Genomic DNA, 26,923 nt, shown 5'->3' with positions numbered 1-26,923 from the left:
TGCGGACCCAGATATTATTTCCCAGGGACATTAAGGCTACTAATGCTAAAAACCCTACCCCCTCTGATAGAGATTCCAGGGCCTTGGACTGATCGGGTAAGAAGGCATACACTTCTGCTACTTTGGCCATTAGGGCCTTAAACTGTCAGTTTCTTATGTTAAAGTATCAGCAGCATGTTATGGGACTACTTAAACAGAAAATGATGTTGATTCCTGACTGTGATAAAAAATAAAGAATTACAGGATTTAATGCATTCTGCTGAACAAGTTGGTAAACGTACTTTGCAATGTGGTTTTGACTCTCTAGAATCCTCTTGCAGGGCTGCTGTCACTGGGTCTGTTCTTAGAAGACATACCTAGCTTAAGGAGCAAAATTTACCAGATCATGTTAAAGCTAAGTTACTGGATGCTCCCTTAAACCAAGGGACCGCCCGTTTGTCAACAAAGCAGAAGTCGTCCTTAAAAAGATGGAGAAAAAAGCTAAATCTATGCAAACTGTTAAAGATTTCTTGCAAGTACTGCCTCCCAGATTCAGTAGGCATTGGCCTTCTAAGAATTGGTCCTTTCCTGTCTCTTCCAGGCCTTCTCAGTCCAAACCCAGGAACAGCAGACCACCTAGGCTGCAGTCTCAAGGTACTCCCAGGCCTAAGCAGTGGGGGGCTTCCACTTTCAGAGCTGGAAGTAGTAAGACACCCCCTATGGAAAACTGTCACAGTGACTTAACCTTAAACCTTCCAAGCCCTGCTCATCTGCCTGCTCCCTTAGAGGGAAAGATCGCCCTGCATGCAAAACACTGGGAACTCATTATCGAGGCCAAATGGATTTTAAATATAGTTTCCCAAGGATACAGATTCCACTTCCACACCTTACCAACCCCAAATGGTTGGCCAGACCTACCCCCAAATCAGTGGGCAGAGGCTCAACAGCAGTTTCTCTGTCTTCTAAGTATCAGGGCTATTCAACCCATCCCAGCAGAAGAAAGGGGACAAGGTTTTAACTCGAGGCTTTTTCTGGTACCCAGAAAAGACAGCTCCTGGCATCCTATCCTGGACCTCTCTATTCTAAACACCTTTTTGGTAATCTGAAAATTCAAAATGCTAACACTTCATCAGCTGCTTCCTATGCTAGGCAAAGATGCCAGGTTGGCAACCTTAGACTTAAAGGAAGCTTACCTGCACATTCCAATAATGGAGTCTTGCAAGAAATACCTACAATTCAGAGCAGATTACATGCACTATCAGTTCTCTGCACTTCCCTTTGGCTTATCTACTGCGGCCAGGGTATTCACAAAGTGCCTAGCTCCAGTCATTGCATTTTGCAGGCAAAGAAATATTCAAATATACCATACCTGGACGATTGTCTAATTCATGCAGAAAGCCAGGTCATGCTACTAAATCATCTGGCATTTGTAAAGAAAGTTATAACCTTACTGGGGTACACCGTAAGTGAAAAGAAATCTCATCTAGTACCCTGCCAACAAATTGTATTCATGGGAGCAAGCTTGAACAGAACTTCCCAAATGGCTTACCTCACGCCAGAGAAACAAGTTTGACAGCCTACTTTCAAATTACTGGCTACAAAGACCCAGCTTTCTGCAAGGAAAATCATGCATGCTTGGGGGTTCATGGCCTCTTGCATTCTAGTAATTCCATATGCAAGACTGCATATGAGGAAGCTACAATGGTATCTAAAAAGCCTATGGTGTCAACATTCTCAGGACTTGGAATCAATGATTCCTATCATTCCTTGTATAAAGATAGAGTTCCTTTGGTGGGCAGAGGCCTGCTACCACAACAAGGGAATGCCATTCACTCTATTCCCTGCCACCCAGACCCTAACAAACGCATCAGACTATGCATAGGGGGCTCACTTGGTAGGGCAGTGCATTCAGGGCAAATGGAACCAGAGTCAGATGCACCTGCATGTCAATCAAAAAGAAATGTTAGCTGTACAGAATTCCCGAACAGCCTTCAAGGACCACACTCTTCCATGACAATTATTTGTAAAGACAGAACACCACTGTTATGTGGTACATAAACAAGCAGGGGTAATCCGCTCGTATCCTCTGCAGACTAGCCATGGCTCTGGGGAACACAGTCTTGAGCTACCAAGTGCACCTGCAAGCTCAATTCCTGCCAGGCAAGCTAAATTCACTAGCAGACTACCTAAGCATAAATCTCATGGACCCACGCGAGTGGAAGCTGGAACCAAAGATATTCAACATTTTGAGAAACAAATGGGGGAATCCAGAGATGGACCTGTTTGCTTCACCTCAGAACTACCAATTGGTCAAATTCTGCACAAGGACTTCCCACAGTCAAGCTTGGAAAGTGGATGCCATGTCCTTCGCTTGGGAAAAGCCTCTGTTTATGCCTTTCCCCCTCTGCCTCTCCTCTCAAAAGCTCTGCTAAAGATCAAATAAGACAAACCAAGGAGAATACTGATTGCACCAGACTGGCCACACCAGCACTGGAACCCCCTCTTGCGCAGTATGTCATTGCTGGAACCATGGCACCTGCTTCAGATCCCTTCCTTGCTGTCCCAGCAGGAGGGCCAGATTCTGCACCCCCAGCTTCAAACCCTGATCCTTGCAGCCTGGCTAATTCTCTGAGCTCTCCATTAGCATCCCTCATGTAAGCAGGTGCTAGATGTCATTCTGGAGGCAAGGAGGCCTAGTATGAGAAAATCCTATGCTGAAAAGTGGAAAAGATACTGTTCCTGGAGCCAGACTCAAGGGATGGGCACAACTGTGCCCAGCTTACCGCATTTTCTTCAATACATAACAGAGATGTTCCACATGGGCCTTTTTCTTCTCATCAATTAAAATTCATGCCTTAGCCATTTCGGTACATAATAATACTGAGCCACCCCTCTTCTCACCCTCTGCTGAAACAATTCTTCAGAGGGCCAAAAATTTATGACCACCCCGGAGAGACCCTACTCCAGCCTGGGACCTTAACTTTGTATTGGAAAAGCTTGCTCTACCTCCTTTTGAGCCAGCTGCAACTGCAGAGTTGAAATTCTTTTCATTGAAAACTGCCAACAGCTGCTAGTTGCCTTTGCTGCAGGGGCAGAGGGGAAGGCCTTTTCAAAGCAAACCATTTCTAAGTGGATAGGCCATTGCATTCATTCCTGCTATAAGCACCATGGAAAAACTGCCCCACAGGGGATAAGATCACATTCCACCAGGGCTGCATCTACCTCTACAGCCTTTCTCAGAGGTGTCCCTACCAGGGACATCCTAGAAACTGTTACCTGGAACTCTGTACATACCTTAACCAAGCCATTACCACTTGCCTATTTTTTCTAAGCGCAGAGCTGGTTTTGCCACTGCAGTCTTGCAGGGCTTAGTAGCTGGTCCTAATGCCCTGTAACTTTCTCCTCCCTTCCTTCGCTTTGGGAATCTACCCAAATGTAATGACCAACAGTGAAAACACTAAGAGCATAGTACAGTTGTGTACACTTAAGATAAATGTAGATGTTCAAGTGTATTCACTGTTGCAGTCCTGGTTACCCTCCCTCCAGTCCCCTGGCTTCTCTTGGCTATACCTTGCTTCTTGATTAGTGTATTTCAGCTTTCTGGTGTATTTGCTTTTTGTTGGAGGTGTAACCTTATATATAATTGCTTCCCATTATGGGGACACTTGACATCTGGGGCAAGAAAAACTGATGTAATGGTGTCTGCTGCATGCTTTATATACCCCCTGATGTCATGGAAGAAGAGACAACATCCGATGCAGGACCCAAGACTGATTATCAGGCCGGCTGATTGCTACCTGCAGGCAGATAACCGAAATGTAATGACTGCAACAGTGAATACACTCTAACATCTACACTTATGGTAAGTGTACACAACTGTACTTTCTGAAAATCCCAAGGGTTTTCTCCTGACACTTGGTACAAGACCCCCTGAGGCAGAGGGAGGAGTTGTAATAATTGACGTCACCTATGAGGCAGAGATGGAAAGCAGAACCAAGGCTTCAGAAATCCCTTCACTGAGCCGCCTTATCAGCAGTCAAGTATTGCCCATCTGCTATTCTGCGGATGCAGTTCTCGCCTATCCTTGCACCACAAAGGCTGGCTGTCTATCACGAATGACACTTGGGTGCAGAGGATAATGAGTTAATTGGTTTCCCTTTTTGTCCTTTCTCCCAAACTCTAAAAAAAAGTTAAGACTTTCCACTCTGTCAAAAACCAACAGTACTCCATGTACAAAAGCTGTTAAAGCAAGTTTTCCAAGAGATCCCACCAGACCAGCTGGCATTTAAATATTGTTAGATTCTTTTGAGTGCCAAATAACACCAAGGACCTCGGGCCAGTTATGGACATAAGTCTCCTCAACTAGTAGATCAAGCAATCAAAGTTTTGGATTGTCATGGTTCTTTCCATTCTCCTACTGCTGTGGGTGTGAGCAGATGGTTGTGCTGTATAGATGTACAGGATGAGTGCTACCACATCAAGATTGTTTATCTGCTTCTGGCTGGGAGCCTGTCTTTTCCAATTCACAGCCCTGTCTTTTGGTTGCACCACTTTCCCTTGGGTGTTCAACAAATGCATGGCAGTGGCAGCAGTGTATCTTAGGCTACAAGGGTTCTGGATGTTGATGCATCTGGATGACTGGCTCATTTCTGCCCTTACCATGAATCTGCTTATCCAAGTAAGATACTCCTTCCTCCAGATTTGTTCTTGATCATCGTAGTAAATCCAGACTAGTCCAAATTCTGTCCTGTACAAGTAATGGGGTTCATAATAGCAGACTCTGACACAGTTCGTCAGATGGTGAAGCTTCCACAGAGTCTGTTTTCCACACTTCACAGTCAAGCTCAAGTCATTCTTTAATCTCAGCATCCAACAGGGAGAATGGTTCTTAGTTTGCTGGGTTCAGTGGCAGTGTCCATCACTTTTATACCATTCACCAGATACCACATGAAAGTACCACAAAGGTTCCTAGCAGTGCAGTAGTCCCATCAGGTGCCAGCCAATGTCTGTTCAAGTGCATCTGATGAACATTTGCAGGACTTGAATTCTCTGTTTGCTCAAATCTGCTATGGTATTGCTTGACTGCCCATTTGACTTTCACAACTGAAAACTTCTGTGACCATGGATGTTTCCCAGTTAGGACAGGGGTGAAGCTCTATGAGGAAAATACATCCCATGGCAAATTGTCCCAATCACAGACTGAACTCCATATCAACATTCTTGAGAAGAGCAGTTCTCCTAGTATGCAGACTTTCCAGGATTCTCTTCCTTCAAGGACTGATCTATGTCCAAATTTGCAATATATCAGTATTATGGTACATCAGCAAACAAGAGCCAATCCCCATTCTTATCCATTATGCCAAGAAGCCATGATGATTTGGGAGTAAGTGGTATCTTCCAGTAACTAACTTCTAGCATTTTACTTTCCAAGAAAGTGCAGGGTTATAGTGGACAGTATGAGCCAATCTATTCTCCTGCCTTGAGTTGTCCTTCAATCAAAAGGGGGTAGAACAGATTTTTTGATGCAGGGACCAGTCATGTTACTGTCCAATTACTTTTCTACAAAACACCAAATTCAGCAGGTGTTTTACATTGCTCTCCCAAACGGGTAGATGTCCAGGGGATGCTCTGGGCCTCCTTTCGCTCCAAGGTTTCCTTTATGCCTTTTTTCCAACTCGTCTCATAGTAATCTTTTTTCAGAAAGCAATAGAGAGGAAGGTCACTGTGATCCTCATTGTCAAGTTTTGTTACCCTACCTGTCGCCTCATCTGAAACTCACTCTATGATACTGAATCTCAGCTTGGAGCTCATTTCTCATCCATTCAGCCTGCTTCATGCCACTCAAGCCCTCAAATTAACTGCTTGGTTTCTGTACTTCCAGTGATTGCTAGTCAGTTCAGACTACCTTTGCAGTTATCCATATTCTTTCTTCATCCCAGAGACTTCCTCCTAGGAGGATTGACATAAGCAAATGGAAGAGGTTCCCTGTTTGGACTCCTAAAAGAAATTTAGAAGCTTGCTTTCGGTGCCTCTTAATCAGTCTGACTTTATAGTTTCTGTATATTCAATTGTTCATGTACTCTGCTTCTCATTTATTCTGTGGAGCTTTTCTCTCTGGCCCTCTGCTGAAAAAGGACCTGTGTGTCCAGTTTGAATTTTTTGGTAAACAAATGTAAATAAGTAATACTAAATAGTTTGTGGTTCAAGGTACTCCACTTTCAAAGTCCAGTTGTTAGCTATTTCTGTTTTCCACATTGGAAAGAATCAGTCCCCCATTTCCTCTTTCAGTTTATCTAAAGCCTTTTTGAGGAATATCTTTCTTCTCAGGCCTCCTGTAAAGAGAGCGTACCCCCTCCTTGGGACATTACTATTGTACTTCCAAGTGCTGACTCAACCACCATTTGAGCCTGCAGCCAAAGTGGATCTCCAATTCCTAACACGGAAAATGTTCTTGATGGCAGTTAACTTTTGCAAGGAGGTTATCAGCCCTTTTATGTGAACCTCCTTATATTAATTTTCATAAGGACAGAGTTTCTTTTCAAACCTATCTTTCCTTTTTGCCAAAGGTCGCTTGAGAGACCAGTTTAATTAAAACATTTTATTAGTGTTTTCTCTCCAGATTTTTCTAACACAGGACAGTACATGTTATGTTTGTTTTATGTTCATAGGCAACTCTGATTTTACATGCACCATACAAAACCAGTCAGTGTGAGCAACGTTTTGCGTCCTTTTCAGCAAATAAACTGTCATGGAGTTTCTGAAGTCATTTTATGAAGATGGTACTTGCATTGCAGATGTATACAAAGAAAAAGGTTTACGTATAACTAAACTTGTCAAAACTCACACTACCAGATCTGTGGCAACCTCTACTGCTTTCTTTTCCAGGGTATCTGTTAACATTTGTGCTGCTGCCACTTGTTCTTACATTCATACCTTCATATCCTATTGTAAACTGTATTTAATCTTTAGAAACAGGGCAGCCTTTGGTTCTGTTTTCCTCTGGAATATCCTTCCATGAATCTGCCAAAATATTGTATTCGATGGGTACTCTACCTCATCCACTGAGGCACAGGTGTAAGAGAACATCAGATATGAAAGTTATATACTTAACATAGCAATATATGTGTTGTCTGTTTTCATCCTTCAATTTTCCTCCCATGTATGCCCCCGCCCGATTATGGAATTCATTGTTTCTTTATCGTAGTTTGAACAGACTGACCTGTTCTGAAAGCCCTTCAAATGCACTTTTTAGCTGCATATCAGTTTCTAAGCATTCATATTCCATTGGGATAATCTTTTATAGAGTTATAACCTGTCTGTGATAGTCTGTTTTATCGAGCAAACGCCATCTTTGGTAATGTTGAGCATTTGTTTGCAGGGGGGTATGTATAAGGAGAGGAGTGTGTGCTTGGGATCCAAATTCTTGAGTGGCCAAAGACAGATTGAAGACCTATCCATTAAGGAAGAATGGAATCAGACAATACCGATCTATCAGTATGGTTAAGTGCATAACGTTTGTGTATTGCTGAACCAATACATGTTATGTAGTTTACCTCTGCTGTATTTTTTTTATTTCATTATTTCTCTTGTATCCAAAAAAGACTTGACACTGTGTCAAAATTTTCCACAACACTGAAAAGTCCTTTTCTGGATTTATCAGGGATGAAATATCTGCTTATGAAGCTAGCTTTTCCTGATTGCCATGCGAATCATATTTTTGAATTTGTGGGTCCTTTAAGTACTAAGCATTTAACAGTGGTGGAAGAGGACATTCCTATCTAATTCCTCTGTTAGAACACAACTTACCAGAGGGGAATTCTCCCCTCATAATACTTTTCTTTAAACTTTCATGTCTGTCTTAACCATATTTTGTCTGGGAGCACAAATGCTGGCATTGCTGTACTCAAGTCTCTGCAGACTCTTTCGAATGCTTCCTCTGCATCAAGAGACAGCAACACTAGTGACATTTGCTTACATTCTGATTCCTTCTGGATTATCATTGATGCTGATCTGATGATCACTGATGCAGAAGCCTTAAGAAATACAGAACATCCATATAAGGATTGGACCTAGATGGGCAGCTTTCTAAAGCTATAGGGTAAGCACAAGTGATGTAGTTAAAACCAGTGGTGAGGGTGCCAAATACTTCACAACTATATTGCCATTGAAGTACGAGTTCCTCCATGGACTTTAGAAGGTTAGTGGGTGGATAGTGACTCTCTTCATCTAGGCATATAAGTTCCCCATTGGGGAATTGCCTTGCACGTGTGTTCATTTAACAGTGTTTTGTATTGTTTGATTTATTTTTGAGGAAATTCTGCCTTTTTAATTATTTGACTCAAGTACATTTTATCTTACAGTTTTAACGTTTTTCCTTGGACTGTTGTGTGTATGCCTGTGTATAAATTTTTTGCTTTAACTCGCTTTATTTTACATCAGAACTTTTTGTAGGTCTTGTACTTAGTGAACAGAGTGACCTTTGTGGATCTCCCCTCCCCAAAACATTACATTTGTCAAAAGTTGTGGCTGATCACTCTGAGCTCCACTGACCACTTATCAGACACTATTTTCATCTGTAAGCCAGTCCTGAATCCTTCTGGGGATTTCCTAACTTTTTGGAGAATTTGAGTAGATTTTGTCATGAAAAGTGTACTGATTACTTTGTCAGGGGTAGCGCAAGTGTGTTTTGTGCTTGTCTAAAAATATTTGCCTCAAGCAATTACCTTTTTAGATGAGTTTCCTTTACTCTTCTTGGCTGTGCTATCCACCTGGAAGAGATTGCATAGATGGGACTGGGACGCAGGGTACTGCTAATGCTGTTGCTGTTTCCTTAGCAAGGAAAAAAAAAAAAAACAACTTGTCCAAGCTTCTGTCTTAAAGCCAGCTTCCTTCTTTCTCAGCCTCTGATAGATGACTCTCTTCTGGGCATTAGTTGTTCCTCAGACGATTTATCTTTTTCCTTTTGCTCCCTTTGGTGTGGTGCTCCTTAGGATGCCACTATGGATTGGGAGTCGGGACTGTCCTTTGTGGCTGTAATGTGCCTTCATCGGATAAGAGAGCCACCCTAGCTGGTAATGGCAAAGGTAACTGGCCATTATCTCTTGCTTCTCCACCTGAGGTGCCACCTCTTGGGAATATGGACTGTCTGGCTCCTATTTTCCAGTGGGGGGGGTCACCCAGAAGAAGAAAGTGTAAGACCATATATTTACCTCATTTAAGCTGATAACTGGTTGGGTTTGGCAAAAGTATTAAGAACATTTCAGCCCTGAGTGATAACTTCCTTAGAAGAAGAAAACCTTTCCCTGTCAGCCTTCCAAGATGGCTGCACACCGATGAACAAGTGTGAAAAAAGAAACTGTGATAAGGACCAGTAGCTGTGCAGGTTTTAATAAATTCAGGTACTGGTTAGTGTGTTCACTGCCTGGATACCAGCAAAGAAAATACTTGGAGCCTAAAAGAATATTGACTAGAAGAGGTGGAGCGAAAACAGACTGTTAAGAATCCTGCAGCTATTAAACAAAGTAGCTCCAGCTTTGGTGCAAGACATGGCTTTCCTTAATCTAGAGGAAAAACTAAATTAAACCTGCTCAGAGCTGATAAAAATAAAAGAAGTATTAATGGAGTATATCACCTCAAAGCCTGGAAAAATGGAAGGAGCTTGAAGCAGCAGTTCGGACGAGGTTGAATTTGAAGAAAAGGCTTGCTGAGTACAAGACTGCACAAGAAGAGTTGTTTGAAAATGGTAGAGATAGTGGACAGAGCAGAGAAACTGGAAGGAACACACTGCATTCATTTATGAAAGTACAAATAAGCAACTGGACTGCTACTGCACAGCAGAATTTAACTGAGAGGGCACATCATTGTGCAAGCTTCCAACCTGGCTGTAAGAATACAGCCAAGACTTGTATTAATATCCAGTTATACCAATAAAATGAGTTGATTCTAACAAAACTGTGGCCGAAGGACAAAGTATTAAATACTGGAGACTGTGTTTGTGGAAAAGGATTACTCACTGTGCACCATGCAGAAGAGAAGTAGATTTATCCCAGCAGTCTGGGAATGTTGACAGTTATATTAAAGATGCCTTACCCAGCTGTCTAAAATATTTTTTCCTGGCAAATCTGTCATTTTGATATAAAACACACTAAGGAGGAAATACAAAAGTTTTCCCAACAAAAAGTGTGCCATCAAAGAGAATGGGACTCTTTCTCCTCCTCTTGATAGTAAAGCTAATAAAGAGACTTTGTCAGTGAAATAGTTTCCAAGGTTCCAAACGAAAATGCATGAGAGAGAGAAAAAAGCACTAAGCAATGGGAATACATTGAGCTTAAACTGGAGTTTTGGGTTGGGGATGGAGATGGACAGAAAGACCAGCAACATTGAATTTAGTGAATAAATGTGAGACTACAAAAAATTGATTACTTGTTCACACTTTTGCATAGGTGAATGTGTGGAATAAGGCCCTTGTCTTAATCTGTTAAGTTTTTTTTGTTTTCAAGTAAAGAAATTAACACTAAATGTAATGAAAAGTTTTTCTTTAGCAATGCATTTTGTACTTGTTTCCATTAAGACAAGAGTATCGGGGCAGGCATTAAAAGCCAGTTCACATTTTTAAGGCTAATAGTCAATGCCTTCTGAAAGCATATAAGCAGTTTTTACATCTGGGAAGGGAATGAAGATAAGACAAGAACAGAGACAGTAATTAGTGTAAATAGGAGCACAGGCTGTATCAGTATGGATAACCTTAATGTTAGGTTAAGTAATGCCTGTGTGTAGGTGTTTGGGACAACTGTTCATAACAAGAAGGTTAAATGTCATTATTTTAAGATGTGCATATTTTTGTGCCTTTAATTTAATAGGTTATGAGTATGTGTGTTTTTCTTCAAGGGTCTTGTAAAATGTGATATGGGTTCAAATGGAGATAAGAAACAACTGTATAAAACAACAATCTGCTAAGCATTGCTGAGTATATGTAACTTAAAAGCTGGAAATCGTCATTTAAAAAAAAGCTGTCATGTAATAGGTGGGAATATTTTTTTACACAACATGTTTTGGAATGTGATTGGTCTTGCAGTTATAGACAAAAAGGTGAGTACTGAATTGTTTTAAGGCATAGTGCAGATAGCAATGCTACAGGAGAAGCATTTATAAAGAAGTGTGTGAGATTTGATAAATAAGGGACTTCAAGTAGAATTTTCAGAATATTAGTGACAAAAGAAAAGGGGTCTACTTATACTAATTGCTAGATGAGCTTGTAGTACTGATAGAGTAGGGTAAAAATATTGATAGATGTTTGGTAGTAAGGGGCTACTGGCAAGGTAAGAGGATTACCTTGGCATGTATTTATATTCCACCTAAACTTGCCCTTATAAAACTTTAGAAAAAAATTGGGAGAAGTCCGCTTTCATCAAGGGAATATTACACATAGGTGGGACTAGAACTTGATTTGCAACAATGAGGTTGTATCTGGGGATTGTAGAAAGGAAAGGGTTGAGTTCTGCAGAAATTTTTGAAAATATTTGGTATGGAAGATGTGAATTTAGTAGAAGAAACTTGGAGAGAATTTACATATTCACCAGGTGCAGTAACTGGGATAGACTAGATAGAAATTATAATTTACAGGAACATCTGCATTTAATTGAAAGCATTAACGCGTGCAATAACTTGCAGGTCATGCGCCAAAAAATATTTAAAAAAAACGCAGGGTTATGAAGTAATGAGACACTGGGGCTTCCCCACCTTCCTGTTAAAAGAAGAGGATGGGTAGTGTAAGTTATTTGAGTTAGTTTCAGGGACGATAAAAATTTCTTCAGAAGTTTTAGCTAGTGAGTGGTATAAAATGAGAGCAGAGTTTAAAAATAGGGTAGAAATAAGAGAGATTGAGTTAAAAAGAATTAAAAACTCAAAACAAGTCTTGCCCAATTATAACGATGGTAAATAGCCCAAGAGCCAGGATCACTAAAATAATTGGTACATGAAAAGCATTTTGAAAAATTAATTTATTCCATAAACGTTTTGTACAAAAAGTGTGGCATTTTCGTTCTTGTGTGAACCAGGGCTTCATCAGATTAAAGTAGTCTGATCTTAAGGCAGACTTGTGCAGTTGGTTTGATCGGAGGACTGTCATGTACCCCCACAGGTGTGCAGTAATTCAGTATCTTATGTTCCTGCAACACACTAACTTTGCAGCATAAAATGAAGCTGTCTGCAGCCAATGCTGCAGATGCAGCTTTCTTTAAGCAGACTTCACAAAAATATTAAGAATTATTTAGAAGGGCTGGAAAAGGATAATGTGTTGCAGAATAAGGGGAATTCTAAAGAATAATAGGCACAACTGTAGAGTGCTAAAGAGAAAATAAGGGTGTATCTGGGTAATGTGGATGAGTTTAGAAAGATTGCTGCTGAACAGCTTAACTCCAGAGCACAAAAACTTTTATCACAATGATTTAGACAACAGAAAGTAGAAATGGTTGTTGCCAAATATGGGAAGTGTATAACAAAAAAAAAAATAACCAGAAATCCTTTAGAAGTATTAGAGATTTCAGAAATTTTATACAAGTATTTGTAAATCAGGGAAATGTGGAAATAAAAAAACCCAAATGGAAATATTTATAGAAGATATAAGCATGCCAAGATTAGAGGTAGTTGAAGCTCAACAGTTAAGGTAGGAAGAAATGAGATAAAAATGGTGACTTAACCTGCAAGAAAGTCTCCAAGAATAGATGGGTATTCTTGAGGACATTTGGAAGCTAGGAAGCAAGTGATATAGATGTTAAAGGTTTTAACATATTAAGAGAAGGGGAAGCACCAACATCCTGGAAGAAATGTATGGTGGCTGTAGTATCTAAAGACGGTGAAGACCCAACAGTCTCAGCTTCATTTAGGTCTATTACATAGTGTTTGGAATAGCTAAAAGGCTGGCAAAGGTGGAGGAGGCAAACATTTAACATTAATAGAACAGTGATTATCCAGAAGGAAGCCAGCTATAAGAAAGTACCACTATTGCTTGTGGGTCTTGATACAAAGAAAGCATTCGACAGAGTAAGCTGTGATTTTAAAACTAGGGCAAAGGAAGCATTTATATTCCCCGATACAACAATAAGATTAATTAGGAGGTTATATGAAGGATTGGAGCCAGTGATTAAAGTGGGAGGGTTCCTCATTGATAACCTGTGCTGAATAGTGGAAACAGGTGGCCGTACCCTCTTTTCCCTTTTTGTGTTGAGCCATTAGCAAACAATGTAAGGGATTCAGAAATTCAAGCATATAATTAGATGATACAAAACATTATGCTTTTTTGCAGACAATATTTTTTTGTACCTGATAAAATCAGAAAATGACAAGGGCATCTCAGTGTTGTGGAACAGACTTTTTTTAATATAAAATTAATGAAGGAAAATACTATAACTGTAAACTTAGTACCCAGGCATAAATTGGTACAGAATTACCCATATTTACTGGATGATGAAATGAAGTATTTGAGTAATGGCTAAAAAGGATTCTGTAATGGCAGCCTGGGATGTGTGGGAAGATGCTAAAAAAGATAATGTACAAAAACTGAGAAACTAGAAGTTTTTGTTTATGGGTGTGTTTTTAGTCTCATGTTTTATGTACATGTCGTACATATTTCTATCAATCAAAGGAGAAACTGTGAACAGTAATAGAGTTGAATGATATTATCTGGGAGGGGAAGAAGTTTAGGGTCATGTGAAACAAGCTAATCCTTCCAATAAAACAAGGTTGTTTAGGATTATATGATTTGTAGGGATATTTTAAAACTACACGGTTAAGGCTCATATATATCAAAGTGGAAAGGGCGGTGGATGAAGCAGAGGAAAAATTCAAGAAATGAGATATTGGGATTTTGGATGTAGATCCTTAAGGAGAATAATAGCCACACAGAATATTATATTCATAAAGTACCAAAAAGTATTCTAAGAACTAAGCCTACATGGGAGTGGAGAAAAATTTTGCTGATAGGGAGGACTGCAGTTAAGGCTTCAGAGAATAGGCAAGAGGGGGCTGGAATTTACTGTAGAAAACTGACAAAGGAACCAAAGTATTGGGAACAAATAATTAGAGAGGGGGAGGTAATAGAGTGGGATGAGACCAAGAAGACTTTTGGATGCAGGTTAGAGACAGTCTTCCCTATTACTGATTGATATCAGAGTATAGGCAAAGAGAAAGGAGTAGGGGAATCCTAAATTAAAGGCCTACTTTGGTAGAAATTTTAGATGTGTAGCTCAAAAGCTTGTATAAAAGAAATGAATAGTAGGGTATATAAAATATTGTATCATAAGTATAAGAATCAGAGGAGGTTAGAAACGGTTGGGAAGAGAAATTGGATAAGTAGTTCACAAGGAAACAATTGGAGGACATGTATATGACTCCCCTGTATTCAGTAAAGTCTAGAAGATTAATGATTTTTGTTTCAAAGTATTTTTTTTTTATTCCTCAAGCAGACTCTTAAGAAATCTTCCTCAGGTGGATAGCAAATGGAGGTTTGTTAGGAAGAAAGGTAACTGGGAACATACGTTTTTGGGAGTGTAATGAGTTGGCAGACTTCAGAAATACTTTACAGAATATTCTGTCAGGAAAAGTGGGTGAACAAATGCTTGTAACTAAGGAAATTTTTTGAGCCTGGGCTCAGGATCTCACTTGCCTAGACTTAGTAGGGCTTTAAGTTTAATTCTGGTGGCTGCCAAAAGAGTTATTGGTGGAAAATGAATATCAGTATAAACCAGCTGTATTTGAAAGAGTGAATATTGCAACAGAGATGAAAGAACTTGAAGTGGGATCTTTACAAAAAGGTAGGAGCAAATTACATAGAAAAATTGGAAATTGTGGGAATAATAGATGCAGAAAAAGTTTTGGTGGAGGAGTGCGGTTTACAGTATGATAAAGTGAGCAATTTATGTAGTGTTGGCTATATATATTTAACTGCCTCTGAATGTCTTAACATGGTTTATTTTCTTTTTATATAAATGTATGTTTGCCTGTGTCAGAAGTGATAATTCAGTCAAGGTGTTGATTTGGATTGGCACTGTTTGTCATACTCCCTCACTGCAGGATGGAGACAGATTCTGAAGAGAGTTTTTCCTCAGTTCTCCTCCTGAAGAGTAATTTTTGAAATCACCAGTATAAAGGTCTTTTTTTTGCCTGTCTTAGAGGATACCTTTTTATTAGCATGTACTTTTCCTGACAGCCAGCCATCTGCGCCCCAAAAATGTCTTATAAATTGTATGCGTTTTATAATCCTAAGGCAGATCCTGCAGCAATTTCCTTGTCGGAGTCCGCTTCTACCAAGTTTATTTCAACTGATGGCCTTACCTCTTCTGGCAAGTTGGGAAAGAATTTTGGATAAGTATGGAAAAGTTTATTCTTCCATGTTGGCCTTTAGAATTGTGAATGTCATCAGCATACATCTGTGCTTTTGCTGGCTTCCTATGGTAATTTAAGGATTTTAGTTGTTCTCCTCCTTTGGATACTGAAACTTCTGTGCATTGGCAATATTTGTTATGCCACAGGCAGTTAAATACATATAGCTCATTTCTTCTAGTGGAGCTGTGGATGTTTTCACTTAACTTACAGTGCGCGGTGCCTATGTATTTTGATAGTCAAATCATGTCCTCAAATTTTAAACAAATGTTCATATCTCTGGAACCATAGGAATTGCTAAAGAAGTATAAATGACAAACTCTTCAGCACAAACTATTTTTATATGGTAGGATTCTTTTGGTTCTAGGTCTTAAACTGGATTTTATAAGTCATCGTATACAGTTAATTACATTTGTACTTTGTAAACAACTTTATATATCTTGGCAACCACTCCAGTTATAGAGATGCTTGTGGCATAGTTTGTACAACCAGCGGAGAGCTTTTATACTGAGATAAGCATTTCTGTCTGCACTGTTTGGTTGTTGAGATATTAAAAAAACAGGAAATTTATAACGAAATGAATATATGAACAAAAATTAGTATTTACCTGCAGTATACAGAGGTTAAGTATCAATATGTTTGCCATTATGTAAACTTTAAGATGAAATCTTTCAGTACTTTGGGGAAAAATATGGGATGTCTATAGACTTCAAAGGACACATGCTGTATATGCTCAGATATGAATCCATTAAAGTCTAAGGGCCTGTGTATAACATACCTGTCACCGAAACACTGAATGTATTTGGGCTGTGGTTTCAATAAAAAGTTTACAAAGCTTTTTATTTAAAAAAAAGAAAAAAGATAAATATGGGTAAACTAGGGTAAAATGCATCTCAGTATTTAAAACTCTAGATATGATGGACTAGTTCACTGTTGATAAAACACTTAAGCCTTACATAAGGAACTGGCACATGAAAATTGTTATTGATGGCAAAAGCCCGCCACAATCCCCCCTGAACTTAATATACCAAGTCTTCGATCACCGTACCTGGGAGAAAAGGAAATGCTCTGAAAAATGGCAGCCTTAGACTTGGAATATGCAAGTCCAGATTTTCAGTCTACATTTCAGGAGTGAAATTGTAAATGATTACTCTGTGTGTCTGTATCTACCTGTCATATATATAATGTGTGTGTGTGTATATATCTACAGTGGATATAAAAAGTTTACATACCCCTGTTAAAATGCCAGGTTTTTGTGATATAAAAAAATGAGTCCACAATAAATAATTTCAAAACTTTTCCCACCTTTAATGCGACTTATAACCTGTACAATTCAATTGAAAAACTAAAATCTCTTATGAGGCAAGTATAAATAAACATACAATATGCTGGTTGCATAAGTGTGCACATTCTTAAACTAATACTTTGTGTGTGCACACCCTTAAACTAATACTTTGTTGAAACACCTTTTGATTTAATTACAGCATTCAGTCCTCTTGGGTACACACCTACCATCAATTAAAGAGAGATTGATTAACCCCAAATAAAGTTCAGCTGTCCTAGTAGGATTTTCCTGACATTTACTCAGTTTCCTGCAACAGCAAAAGCCATGGTTCACAGAGAGCTTACAAGTCATTAAAGGGATGTCATTGTTGAAAGGCATCAAGTTAGGAGAAGGTTACAATAAATTTCCACAGCATTGGATATACCATGGAACGCAGTGAAAACAGTCTTCAAAGTGGAGAAAGTATGGGACAACAGTGATGCTGCAAAGAACTGGACGTTCCTCTAAAATTGATGAAAAGACCAGATAAAAACTGGTCAGGGAGGCTTCCAAGAGACCTACAGCAACACTGAAGGAGCTGCAGGAATTTCTGGCAAGTACTGATTGTGTACTACATATGACAACAAACTCCTCGTATTCTGCATATGTCTGGACTGTGGGGTAGGATTGCAAGACGGAAGCATTTTCTTACACAGAAAAGCATCCAGGCCCGGCTAAAATTTGCAAAACAATACATAGTCTCCCAAAAGCATGTGGGAAAATGTGTTATGGTCTGAGACCAAGGTTGAACTTTTTGGCCACAATTCCAAAAGGTGCTTTTGGCGGAAAAACATTTTGCATCACCAAAAGAACACCATCCCCATGGTGAAGCATGGTGATGGCAGTATCATGCTTTGGGGTTGCTTTTCTTCAGCTGGAACTGGGGCTTTAGTCAAGGTTGAGGGAATTATGAACAGTTCCAAATACCAGTCACTTTTTGGCCCAAAACCTTCAGGCGCCCGCTAGAAAGCTTAAGATGAAGAGGAATTTCACCTTTCAACATGACAGTGACCCCAAGCATACATCCAAATCAAGAAAAGAATGGCTTCACCAGAAGAAAATTAAAGTTTTGGAATGGCCCAGCCAGAGCCCAGACCTAAATCCAATGCAAAATATGTGAGGTGACCTGAAGAGGGCTGTGCACAAGAGATGCCCTCGCAATCTTATAGATTTGGAGTGCTTTTACAAGGAAGAGTGGGCAAATATTGCCAAGTCGAGATGTGCCATGCTGATAGACTCCTACCAAAGAAGACTGAATGGTGTAATTAAATTAAAAGGTGCTACAAAAGGTATTAGTTTAAGGGTGTGCATACTTATGCAACCAGTGTATTGTACGTTTTTTTTTTTTTACATTTTTTCCCCTAACGGATTTGTTTTTCAATTGAATTGTACTGGTTATAGGTCACATTAAAGGTGGGAAAAGTTTTGAAATGATTTATTGTGAGTTATTGGAGAGCTACGTTCTTAAATTACGGATGCATTTTCTTTGTATTTCTGTCTGCTGTAATATTATAGAAATGCATGGGAAATATTTTCTGCTCTTCCTGTAGTCACAAATTGTATGATACAAAGTTAGCATTAGTCCTCTTCCATGGAATATGAATGCAAAAATGTATATGTAACCAAGATGAAAATATTTGCAATGTGGAAAAAAGTATACTGTATATTCCCTGTGTATGTGAATATTGGACCTTTTCTCCCTAGGCCTCCACTGAAGAAAGGTATGTATTCCAGTCTTACTTTCCTTGTCAATAAATATAACTAAGTAAACATTTACACCAAGACCTGTCTTGCAAGTAACGGCTAGCTTAATGTTGGTAAGAACTGGCCATATATAATTGTACTATATATTATGTCTACATTTGGAGTTTTGTATGTAACTAGATTCAGTGTAAATTCTGTCATTTTTTCATCTAGATGACATGAACTGGAATGCTTTGGAATGGGATCGGGCAGCTGAAGAACTTACATGGGAGAGAGTAAGTGAAACTACCTATTAGTAAAGAGTAGGTTTGTATATGTAGTTATTCACATAACTAGCCTTTAAAGGTGAATTAATGTAACTTTGTATGGATTAAAACCACCTGTGTAATTTGTCAAGTAATGGTCATATTGGTGTTTTGGCGAGGGGGAGGATTTTGCAGGAGACCTAACCTTTGTGTATTCTCCAGACGTGTTAGTGGCTCAGTAGAATTCTGTGCCTCTAAGATACTCATGTTCATTCAGACTGCTGCACACATGCTTAATCCATTTTAGGCTTGCAAAGTAGCTAAACCTTGCTTTCACTTTGTGTACATGGCAGAGAAACTGATTTTAAATGGGATGCTAGGCCATTGCAGCCCTCCTCTCTCTCACACACACACACTCTCGCATCTATGTGCATTTTGAAGGAATGCCATTTCACTTGCAGCCATGTCTTTGTGATGAGGTTAAAATTGGGGCACCCATCAGAAGCCCTTGTGGGCAAAGAGAGGGTTTGCCGACCTTAAACAGGTGACACCAGCTGAGAACCAGACTGGGGAGTTCAGCATTGTGATATCCTGAAGTTATATATGTTGTTATGTAATGTCTAGGCTCTTCTTTACTTAAGTGACTCTTTTCCTATCTACCAAGCTACACCATCACATTTCACCTCTATAAACTCTAATGACATTTTGCCTTCATATCTGTTTAAGTTAAAATGTTTTTCTTAAGTCTTCCTGTATTGCAATGGGTTTTGCTTGGATCACCATGCAGTACTGTTGATAGAATCTGTTTTTTAGTTTGAAGTTTTACCCTTGAAAAACCTTGCCAAAGTCCTTCCCATTCACAGGCTGTGCTAAAGGCACTACCTCTATTTAGGACCAAGTTGAACTTAAGAAAATGTCCAGTACATGCCTGTTAGAAAACCAAATGCTTTTGCTATCCACTAATATATAATCAGTATTCATAAGAATTTATCAAGGAAAATAAGTGCTTAGTATGTTGTACTTTTGTTTCCATGGACACATCCAACAAACTAAATACCATGCAAACAAGTCTTGTATCTGTAATTTTCTACAGTCTTGGACTAAATGTAAGATCAGTCAACTTGCCTTCCCTCAGTTGCCAGTCTCGTAACACTTGGTGTGCTCATGCAGTGTAGCTACTGTTTGTATTTAAAAATGTAAAAAGTATCCAGCAAAACACAATGAAAGTCTTCTCAATAAATTGTTTAAACAAATTAAGCAAAAGAGGAATCCATTAATTCTGAAAGACAATTGGCAGGCAGTGTTAAGAAAAAATTGTAAGATGTTAAGTTGTCTATCTCGCCTTCATTCTTGCTGGATGGGTTCGGCTCCGACTCGGCCAATACTAAAGCTCGAGAGCTAATTCCACCAGCTCGAGGCTCCCCTATATCCCACAATGCTAGGCGGTAACTACTCTGATCTCATTTGCCGCTTAGCTGACAAGGTGCTTTTCTACCGGCTCTGGCAGGTTAGTGGAAAATTATTTCTATTTTCACAAATCTTTAGACCCCTATTGTTTACCTTAGTATAACTTTTAGTTTTAATTCTCTTTTTCATTGGATCGGCACCTCTTTTGCCCATAATCCCTTCCTTTATTCCCCTTTAACTTTAGGCCTTAGGCCCCTTCCCCTCCCTCTCCAAGTCCTTTAGTGTGACTGGAAATTAACATTTTTCTTAAAGGCCTGTGTGTGTGTGTGTAAGTGTTTTCTTACTTAGGCCTTTAGTATGTCTAAGGACTCCAAGGTCTCAGGCTTCAAGAAGTGTGACTCGTGCTGTCAGAAAATGTCTGTGACAGACGGTCACACTTCTTGTGTGTATTGCCTGGGACCTTTGCACCTGCAGGACTCATGTGCTGTTTGCCATGGTTTCAGCCCTAGAGTCCTGCAGGAACGCAAAAATAAATTGATTTTGCGTGGCTTGTTAAAGCCTGAAGGCCCCCCGACCCAGTCTGTGTCGGGGAAGCCTTCTAAGACTTCCAGACAGTCGGCACCGGCTTCAGAGCCGTCCTCTGGAAGCATCAAAACTGCTTCAACATCGGCTCCGGCTGGAGCCGATGTTTCCAAGCCTCATACTTTTACCTCGGCTCCAGCCGGAGCCGAGGCTGATAAGACTCAGTTGGCTCCGATACTCTTATTGGAGCAACCTTCGAGGAAGAGGTCTAGGTCCCCCTCCATCGGCTCCGTTCACTCGGCACCAGGATCCCTTTTTCTTTCGGAACGGAGCCATAGATCGCATTTCTCACGGTCTTCCAGGCCATCTGACCACGATTTGCAACGGGTAGTGAGTAGACTTCTCAAGTCCGAGGCACTGGCCCAAATGCTGCATAGCCCGACTCAACAGTCAGCGGCTATTTCTGTCCCTCATTGTGTTCCTCCTCAGACTCCTTTGAGCTTGGAGCCGGGGGTCATCGGAGCCATGACTGTCGGCGGGTCGGAACCGATACCTTCCCTTTCGGCTCCGTTGTCTGCTCCGATCTCCTCCTTGTAGGGATCTCGGCGCCAAGCTTCTCTCGTCGGCTCCGAGGGGGCAAGTGGCATCGGACCCTTGTCCGACCCCGCTCTCCCTCTCGGGGCTTCAGCGCTGGTGAGTTCGGCTCTGACATCGGCCTCGGAGCTGTCCCTGTCTGTCCCTGTCGGTACCGGGAGGGGTCCTTGTCTCTTTGGAGCGGGGACCTCCGGCCTTGCCCGATAGGGGTGCCTTCGAGGTCATGCGGAGCGTGCTAGAACCAGTGTCTGCCCCACAGTCGGCTCCGTCAGCCCCTCCATCTTCAGTGCCTGCGGTGATTTCTACCCACCCCCTTGCATCAGACCGCAGAGAGCCAACTCCTCAAGTTTCCCCATTGGGAATTTCCTCCTCTTCCGAGGCCTCTCCTGACATGGTAGGAGAGCCCCCTAGGAAGAGGCAGTGCAAGAGGAAGCTCATTGACTCCCCTGAGTCTATCACCTCTGACACTGACTTAGAGGAATCTGAAGGTTCCCCTCGATCCCCCTCTGAGGATGTCTCCATTGCTGACATCCTTGAGATCCTGAAACAGAGGGGGAACTGGCCAGCCCTTACCCCTTCAGAGGATGAGTCAGTGTACCTTGAGGCGTTCGGCTCTCGCCCTTCTACCTCCTGGGTGTCCCCTCGACCCCCTTATGGAAGTGGTGGCAAGGAAGGCCTGGACACGGCCCCTGATTCAGTGGAACCCACCCCGAGGAGGCCGTCAAAGTTTATTACTGCCCCTAAAGATAAAGACTTTTTATCTAAAGGTGTCCCCGTCAATGCCATGGTGGTGGCCGCGGCCAGTAAAAAGGAGTTAGCCGATCCTTTGGTACCTGTCCATCCTCCTAATAAGGAATCTAGGACCATGGACAGGTACGGTAAGCGGATGTTCTCATCAGCAACCTTTTCAGTGCGGTCGCTGAACTATTTGTCACTTCACTAGTCTCCAGAGAGATTTACTCAAGGATATGAGTGAAGCGATAAAGGATCCAACAGCTGAGGGGTTCCAAGACAGAATGAACTCCCAGTTGGCAACCCTGAACTCCATCGTTAACTCCTCCACGCGGCTCATCTCATATGCTGCGGATGGGACGAGTAGAGCCGCAGGCACAGGCGTTGCCTTACGACGTCACACCTGGATGCGGCTGTGTAACTTTGCGGACCCTTTCAAGGCGTCCTTCACCAATTCCCCCTTTGATGGATCATCCCTGTTTGGTCCTCAGGTGAAGGATACATGGACTAGGTGCGAGGTGGAAGGTAAGACTCTCTGCCGTGGGAGTCCGTTTTTCTACCCCTTCTAGGCCTTACCCCCAAAGGTCAGAGGGGAGGGAAAATGTGGTTCCGCAAGCAAACCCAGGGAGTCTCATCTGACGCACAAGGTTGATTCCCCTCTAGAGGTAGAGGGGGGAATAACAATAGGCGCCGCCCTAGAGGCAGAGGAGGTCCGCAAAACCAGGGTAGCAGAGAAACTTTCTCTGATAAACCTTTTCAGCATCCCTGAGGAGCTACCCGGCTGTCCACCTTCGGAGGCAGTCGGGGGAAGAATTATCCCTGTACCCAAAAGCCTGGCTTTCCCTTACACAAGACAAATGGGTACAGTCGATCATATCCGAGGGTTAAAAAATTCCCTTTATTCACATTCCATCCCAACCCAAAGGATCCCTTCCAGACGTTCCACCCAGTCTAAGGGAACAAGCAGCACTAGAAATTTCAAAGCTGCTATCAAAAAGAGCTATCCAATCAGTCCCAGCAGACCAACAAGGATCCAGAATCTACTCCAAATTCTTTTTGGTACCAAAAAAAACAGGGGACTGGAGACCCATACTGGATCTCAGCAACTTAAACAAGTATGTCAGAAAAACAAAATTCCGGATGGTCATGCTACAGTCCATTCTACCCTTCTTGGGTCAGGACAATTGGATGTGCTCGATAGATCTTCAGGACGCGTACTACCATATCAAGATGAACAGACGCTCCTGGAGATTGTTCCGCTTCAGGCTGGGAGCCAGTCACTACCAGTTCAGAGCCCTGCCCTTTGGTCTCACTACAGCCCCCCGAGTGTTTACCAAATGCATGGCAGTGGTCGCGGCTCACTTGAGACGTCAAGGATTCCAGGTGTTTCCATATTTAGACGACTGTCTTACTGCCACCACCAGACATCAACTACTTCTATCCAGAGACTTCACTATCCAAACCTGCCAAGCTCTAGGCATTTCAATAAATTTCAAAAAATCTGCCTTGTCGCTTTATAGGCGCCACATTAGACACACTCAATCTTTCAGACAGACTTACAGAGCAAAGAGTGTCAGACATCCGCAAACAAGTTTACCTTCTCTTACAATGCAACAAAGTCAAAGCCAGACTGGTTTTGAAGGTATTAGGACTCATGGCAGCAGCTATTCCCCTTCTCCCCTTAGCTCGCTTCCACATGAGGATCCTCCAATGGATGCTGTTTACTCAATGGTCCTTCCAACAGCTCCCAATGTCCCACACCATATTGATAACTCAATCATGCAAGAATCAACTGTCTTGGTGGATCACATCACCTCAGGTTCTCCAAGGAAGACCCTTCACTCATCCCCCCCCCCCCAGTCGCCACGTTGACAACAGACGCCTCCCTGATTGGGTGGGGCATTATCAGGGCAGGACAGTCCAGGGCACGTGGCAACCTTTCAAGTGCCACTTGCACATAAATGTCTTAGAGATGAGAGCAGTGCTTTTAGCGTTGCAAGCCCTTCACGACTCTCTTCCCACAGGGACTATTGCAATTCAGACGGACAACATGTCCGTAGTGTGGTACATCAACAAACAAGGCGGAACCAGATCATACCCCTTATGTCGAGAGGCACTCAGACTTTAGCAATGGGCGATCTCTTCTCAGCGTTTTCTGGTAGCAACGCACATTCCCGGGAAGTCCAACGTGATTGCAGACAAGTTGAGCAGGGCAATTCTCATGCCCCACGAGTGGTCTCTGAAGAAATCAGTACTGGTAGAAGTGTTCCAAAGATGGGGCCAGCTTTGCTGCAATCTTTTTGCTACTCCCCAAAGCAGCAAGTGTCACGACTTCTTCACTCTCTTCCCGTTACCAGGCCATCCCACCAGAGACGCTCTAGTCCACGATTGGCCCCGGGGACTTCTGTATGCTTTTCCCCCTTTTCCACTGATAACTCAACTAATTCAGAAAGCCATCGCCTTGAGAGTGACAGTGATCCTCATTGCCCCTTACTGGCCTCGACAGATATGGTTTCTGTTCCTTCATCGTTACCTTTTGGAGCAACCTTGGCATCTGGACCCAGTGCCAGATCTGTTGACCCACCAATCGGGCCAGCTGCACCAATCTCTTCATTCTCTCAACCTCACAGCGTGGTTTCTCCGATTCCGACCTTAGCCAGGCTTCCCTTGATATCTTGCTCGGTCCGAGATATCTTGATAGCCTCTCATAAATCTTCTACCCTGAAGATTTATAATAGCAAATGGAAACGCTTCTCCTTTTGGGCAACATCAAAAAATATAGATCCCTTCACTGCACCTATCCAGTCTATTCTAGACTTTCTAGCAGAACTCTTTCATTTAGGCTCTTCTTCATCTACCATTAGAGTTCAGCTGGCTGCTATATCTAATTATCATGTAGGTGTCTCTGAGTCTAGCATCATGGCTCACAAGCTCTGCAAAGCCTTTTTAAGGGGCGTTTTTCTTCTCAAACCTCCAATCAAAGATCCCCCGCCTCAATGGGACTTGAACTTGGTTCTGGCATCCTTAATCCTTCCCCCTTTTGAACCAGCAGCTTCATGTTCTCTGAAGTTGCTTTCATGGAAGACACTTTTTCTAGTAGCCATAACTTCAGCGAGAAGGGTAGCTGAACTCCATGCTCTGTGCAGTCGTCCTCCTTACTTTGTGTTTCACAAAGATAGGGTATCCCTCCATACTAATCCATCCTTTTTACCTAAGGTTTCCTCTCAAACAAACCTAAACCAAATGATTGATCTCCCCGTCTTTTTCCCTAACTATTCCAACAGGTCGGAACAAAAGCTACATTTTCTGGATGTTCACCGCCAACTTAGATATTATTTAGACAGGACTAAACAATTCAGGAAATCTGATCAGCTTTTTCTATCGTATGCGGAAGGGAAATTGGGCCTTCCAGTTACTAAAGTATCCCTTTCTAGATGGCTCACCTCTACAATTACCTTCATCTATGAGATCAGACATCAAAAACTACCTTCAAGACCTAGAGCTCATTCAACTAGGGCATTAGCTACATCCGTAGCTTTTCAGGATAGGCTGCCAATAGATTCCATTTGTGCAGCAGACACTTGGGCTTCTCCTCATACCTTCATTTCACATTACAAATTGGACATGGTCTCCAGAAACTGTGCCAACTTTGGTTCCACTGTTCTCAAGAGTCTGTTCCGATAGGCCACCTGGGATAAGGTGCTAGGGACGCGGTCCCATCCAGCAAGAATGAAGGCGAGATAGACAACTTAACATTAAGAAGTTATGTACCTACCATAACGTTCCATGTTAGTTGTCGTTCTCTCGCCTTCTTTCTTGCGTCCCACCCTCCTTCCCCCAAGCCTGGACAGACCGATAGGAATTCATTTTGTGATCTTCCTCTGGAAGTTGTCATTCCCACACGTTCCACCACCTCTATTTCCCCTTTTGTTAGGTCTGGGATACCTTACACTCAGGTTTATATAGAGGTGGGTTACCTTTCCCCATGCTATGGAGACTAGAATTGCTTGGTCTAGCTATCAAACGAGATCTGAGTAGTTACTGCCTAGCATTGCAGGATATAGGGGAGCCTCGAGCTGGTGGAATTAGCTCTCGAGCTTTAGTATTGGCCGAGTCGGAGCCGAAGATCGGCTCTGAACCCATCCAGCAAGAAAGAAGGCGAGAAGAAGACAACTAACATGGAATGTTATGGTAGGTACATAACTTCTTATTTTTTAATGAGCTAATACTTGTAATCCTGCGTTGTATGTATTCCACCAAAAAAAAGCCAATATCTGAGCCACGTGTAATTACAGATGTATTCAATTAATACTTTAACTTCTTCTTCTGGCTTTTCCCGGTTAGGGGTCGCCACAGCAGATCACCTGTCCGCTCATGATTGGCAGTGGAGTTTTACAGCGTTGCGTTGCCAGCCCGGCGCCCAACCTTCTACAGAAGGCACTCACATGCACACACTCTGCCAAGGTGGTGCAGCGGTTAGCATTGCTGCCTCACAGCAAGAGGTTCTCCGGTTTGATCCTTGGCTGGGGTGCCTTATGTGCGGAGTCTGCATGTCCTCCCTGTGGTTGCGTGGGTTTCCTCCGGTTTCCTCCCACATCCCAAAGGCATGCTGTAGGTGGATTGGACACACTAAATTGGCCCTAGGTGTGTGTCTGTGTGTGTGTGTCTGTGTGTGTGTGTGTGTGTGTGTGTCTGTGTGTGTGTGTGTGTGTGTGTGTGTGTCTGTGTGTGTGTGTCTGTGTGTGTGTGTGTCTGTGTGTGTGTGTGTGTCTGTGTGTGTGTGTGTGTGTGTGTGTGTGTGTGTCTGTGTGTGTGTGTCTGTGTGTGTGTGTCTGTGTGTGTGTGTGTCTGTGTGTGTGTGTGTCTGTGTGTGTGTGTGTCTGTGTGTGTGTGTCTGTGTGTGTGTGTGTGTGTGTGTGTGTGTGTCTGTGTGTGTGTGTCTGTGTGTGTGTGTCTGTGTGTGTGTGTGTGTGTGTGTGTCTGTGTGTGTGTCTGTGTCTGTGTGTGTGTGTGTGTGTCTGTGTGTGTGTCTGTGTGT

At 42.0% G+C, this 26,923-nt stretch overlaps 1 protein-coding gene across 1 annotated transcript in view; it reads left to right on the top strand.

Annotated features, from left to right (window-relative positions):
* Positions 1-26,923, top strand: part of MARCHF6 (membrane associated ring-CH-type finger 6) — a 2,699,933-nt gene that overhangs the window by 913,465 nt on the left and 1,759,545 nt on the right. The window contains exon 10 of the mRNA XM_044064887.1: positions 18,599-18,660. Coding sequence (XP_043920822.1) covers positions 18,599-18,660 — 62 coding nt within the window. The remainder of the gene's footprint in view (positions 1-18,598; positions 18,661-26,923) is intronic.

Source organism: Protopterus annectens, chromosome 3.part0 (assembly GCF_019279795.1).
Source record: "Protopterus annectens isolate FY-2018-M chromosome 3.part0, PAN1.0, whole genome shotgun sequence".
NCBI lineage: Eukaryota > Metazoa > Chordata > Ceratodontiformes > Protopteridae > Protopterus > Protopterus annectens.
Note: the sequence above shows the minus strand (reverse complement) of the source record. Positions and strands in the feature narration are given on the sequence as shown.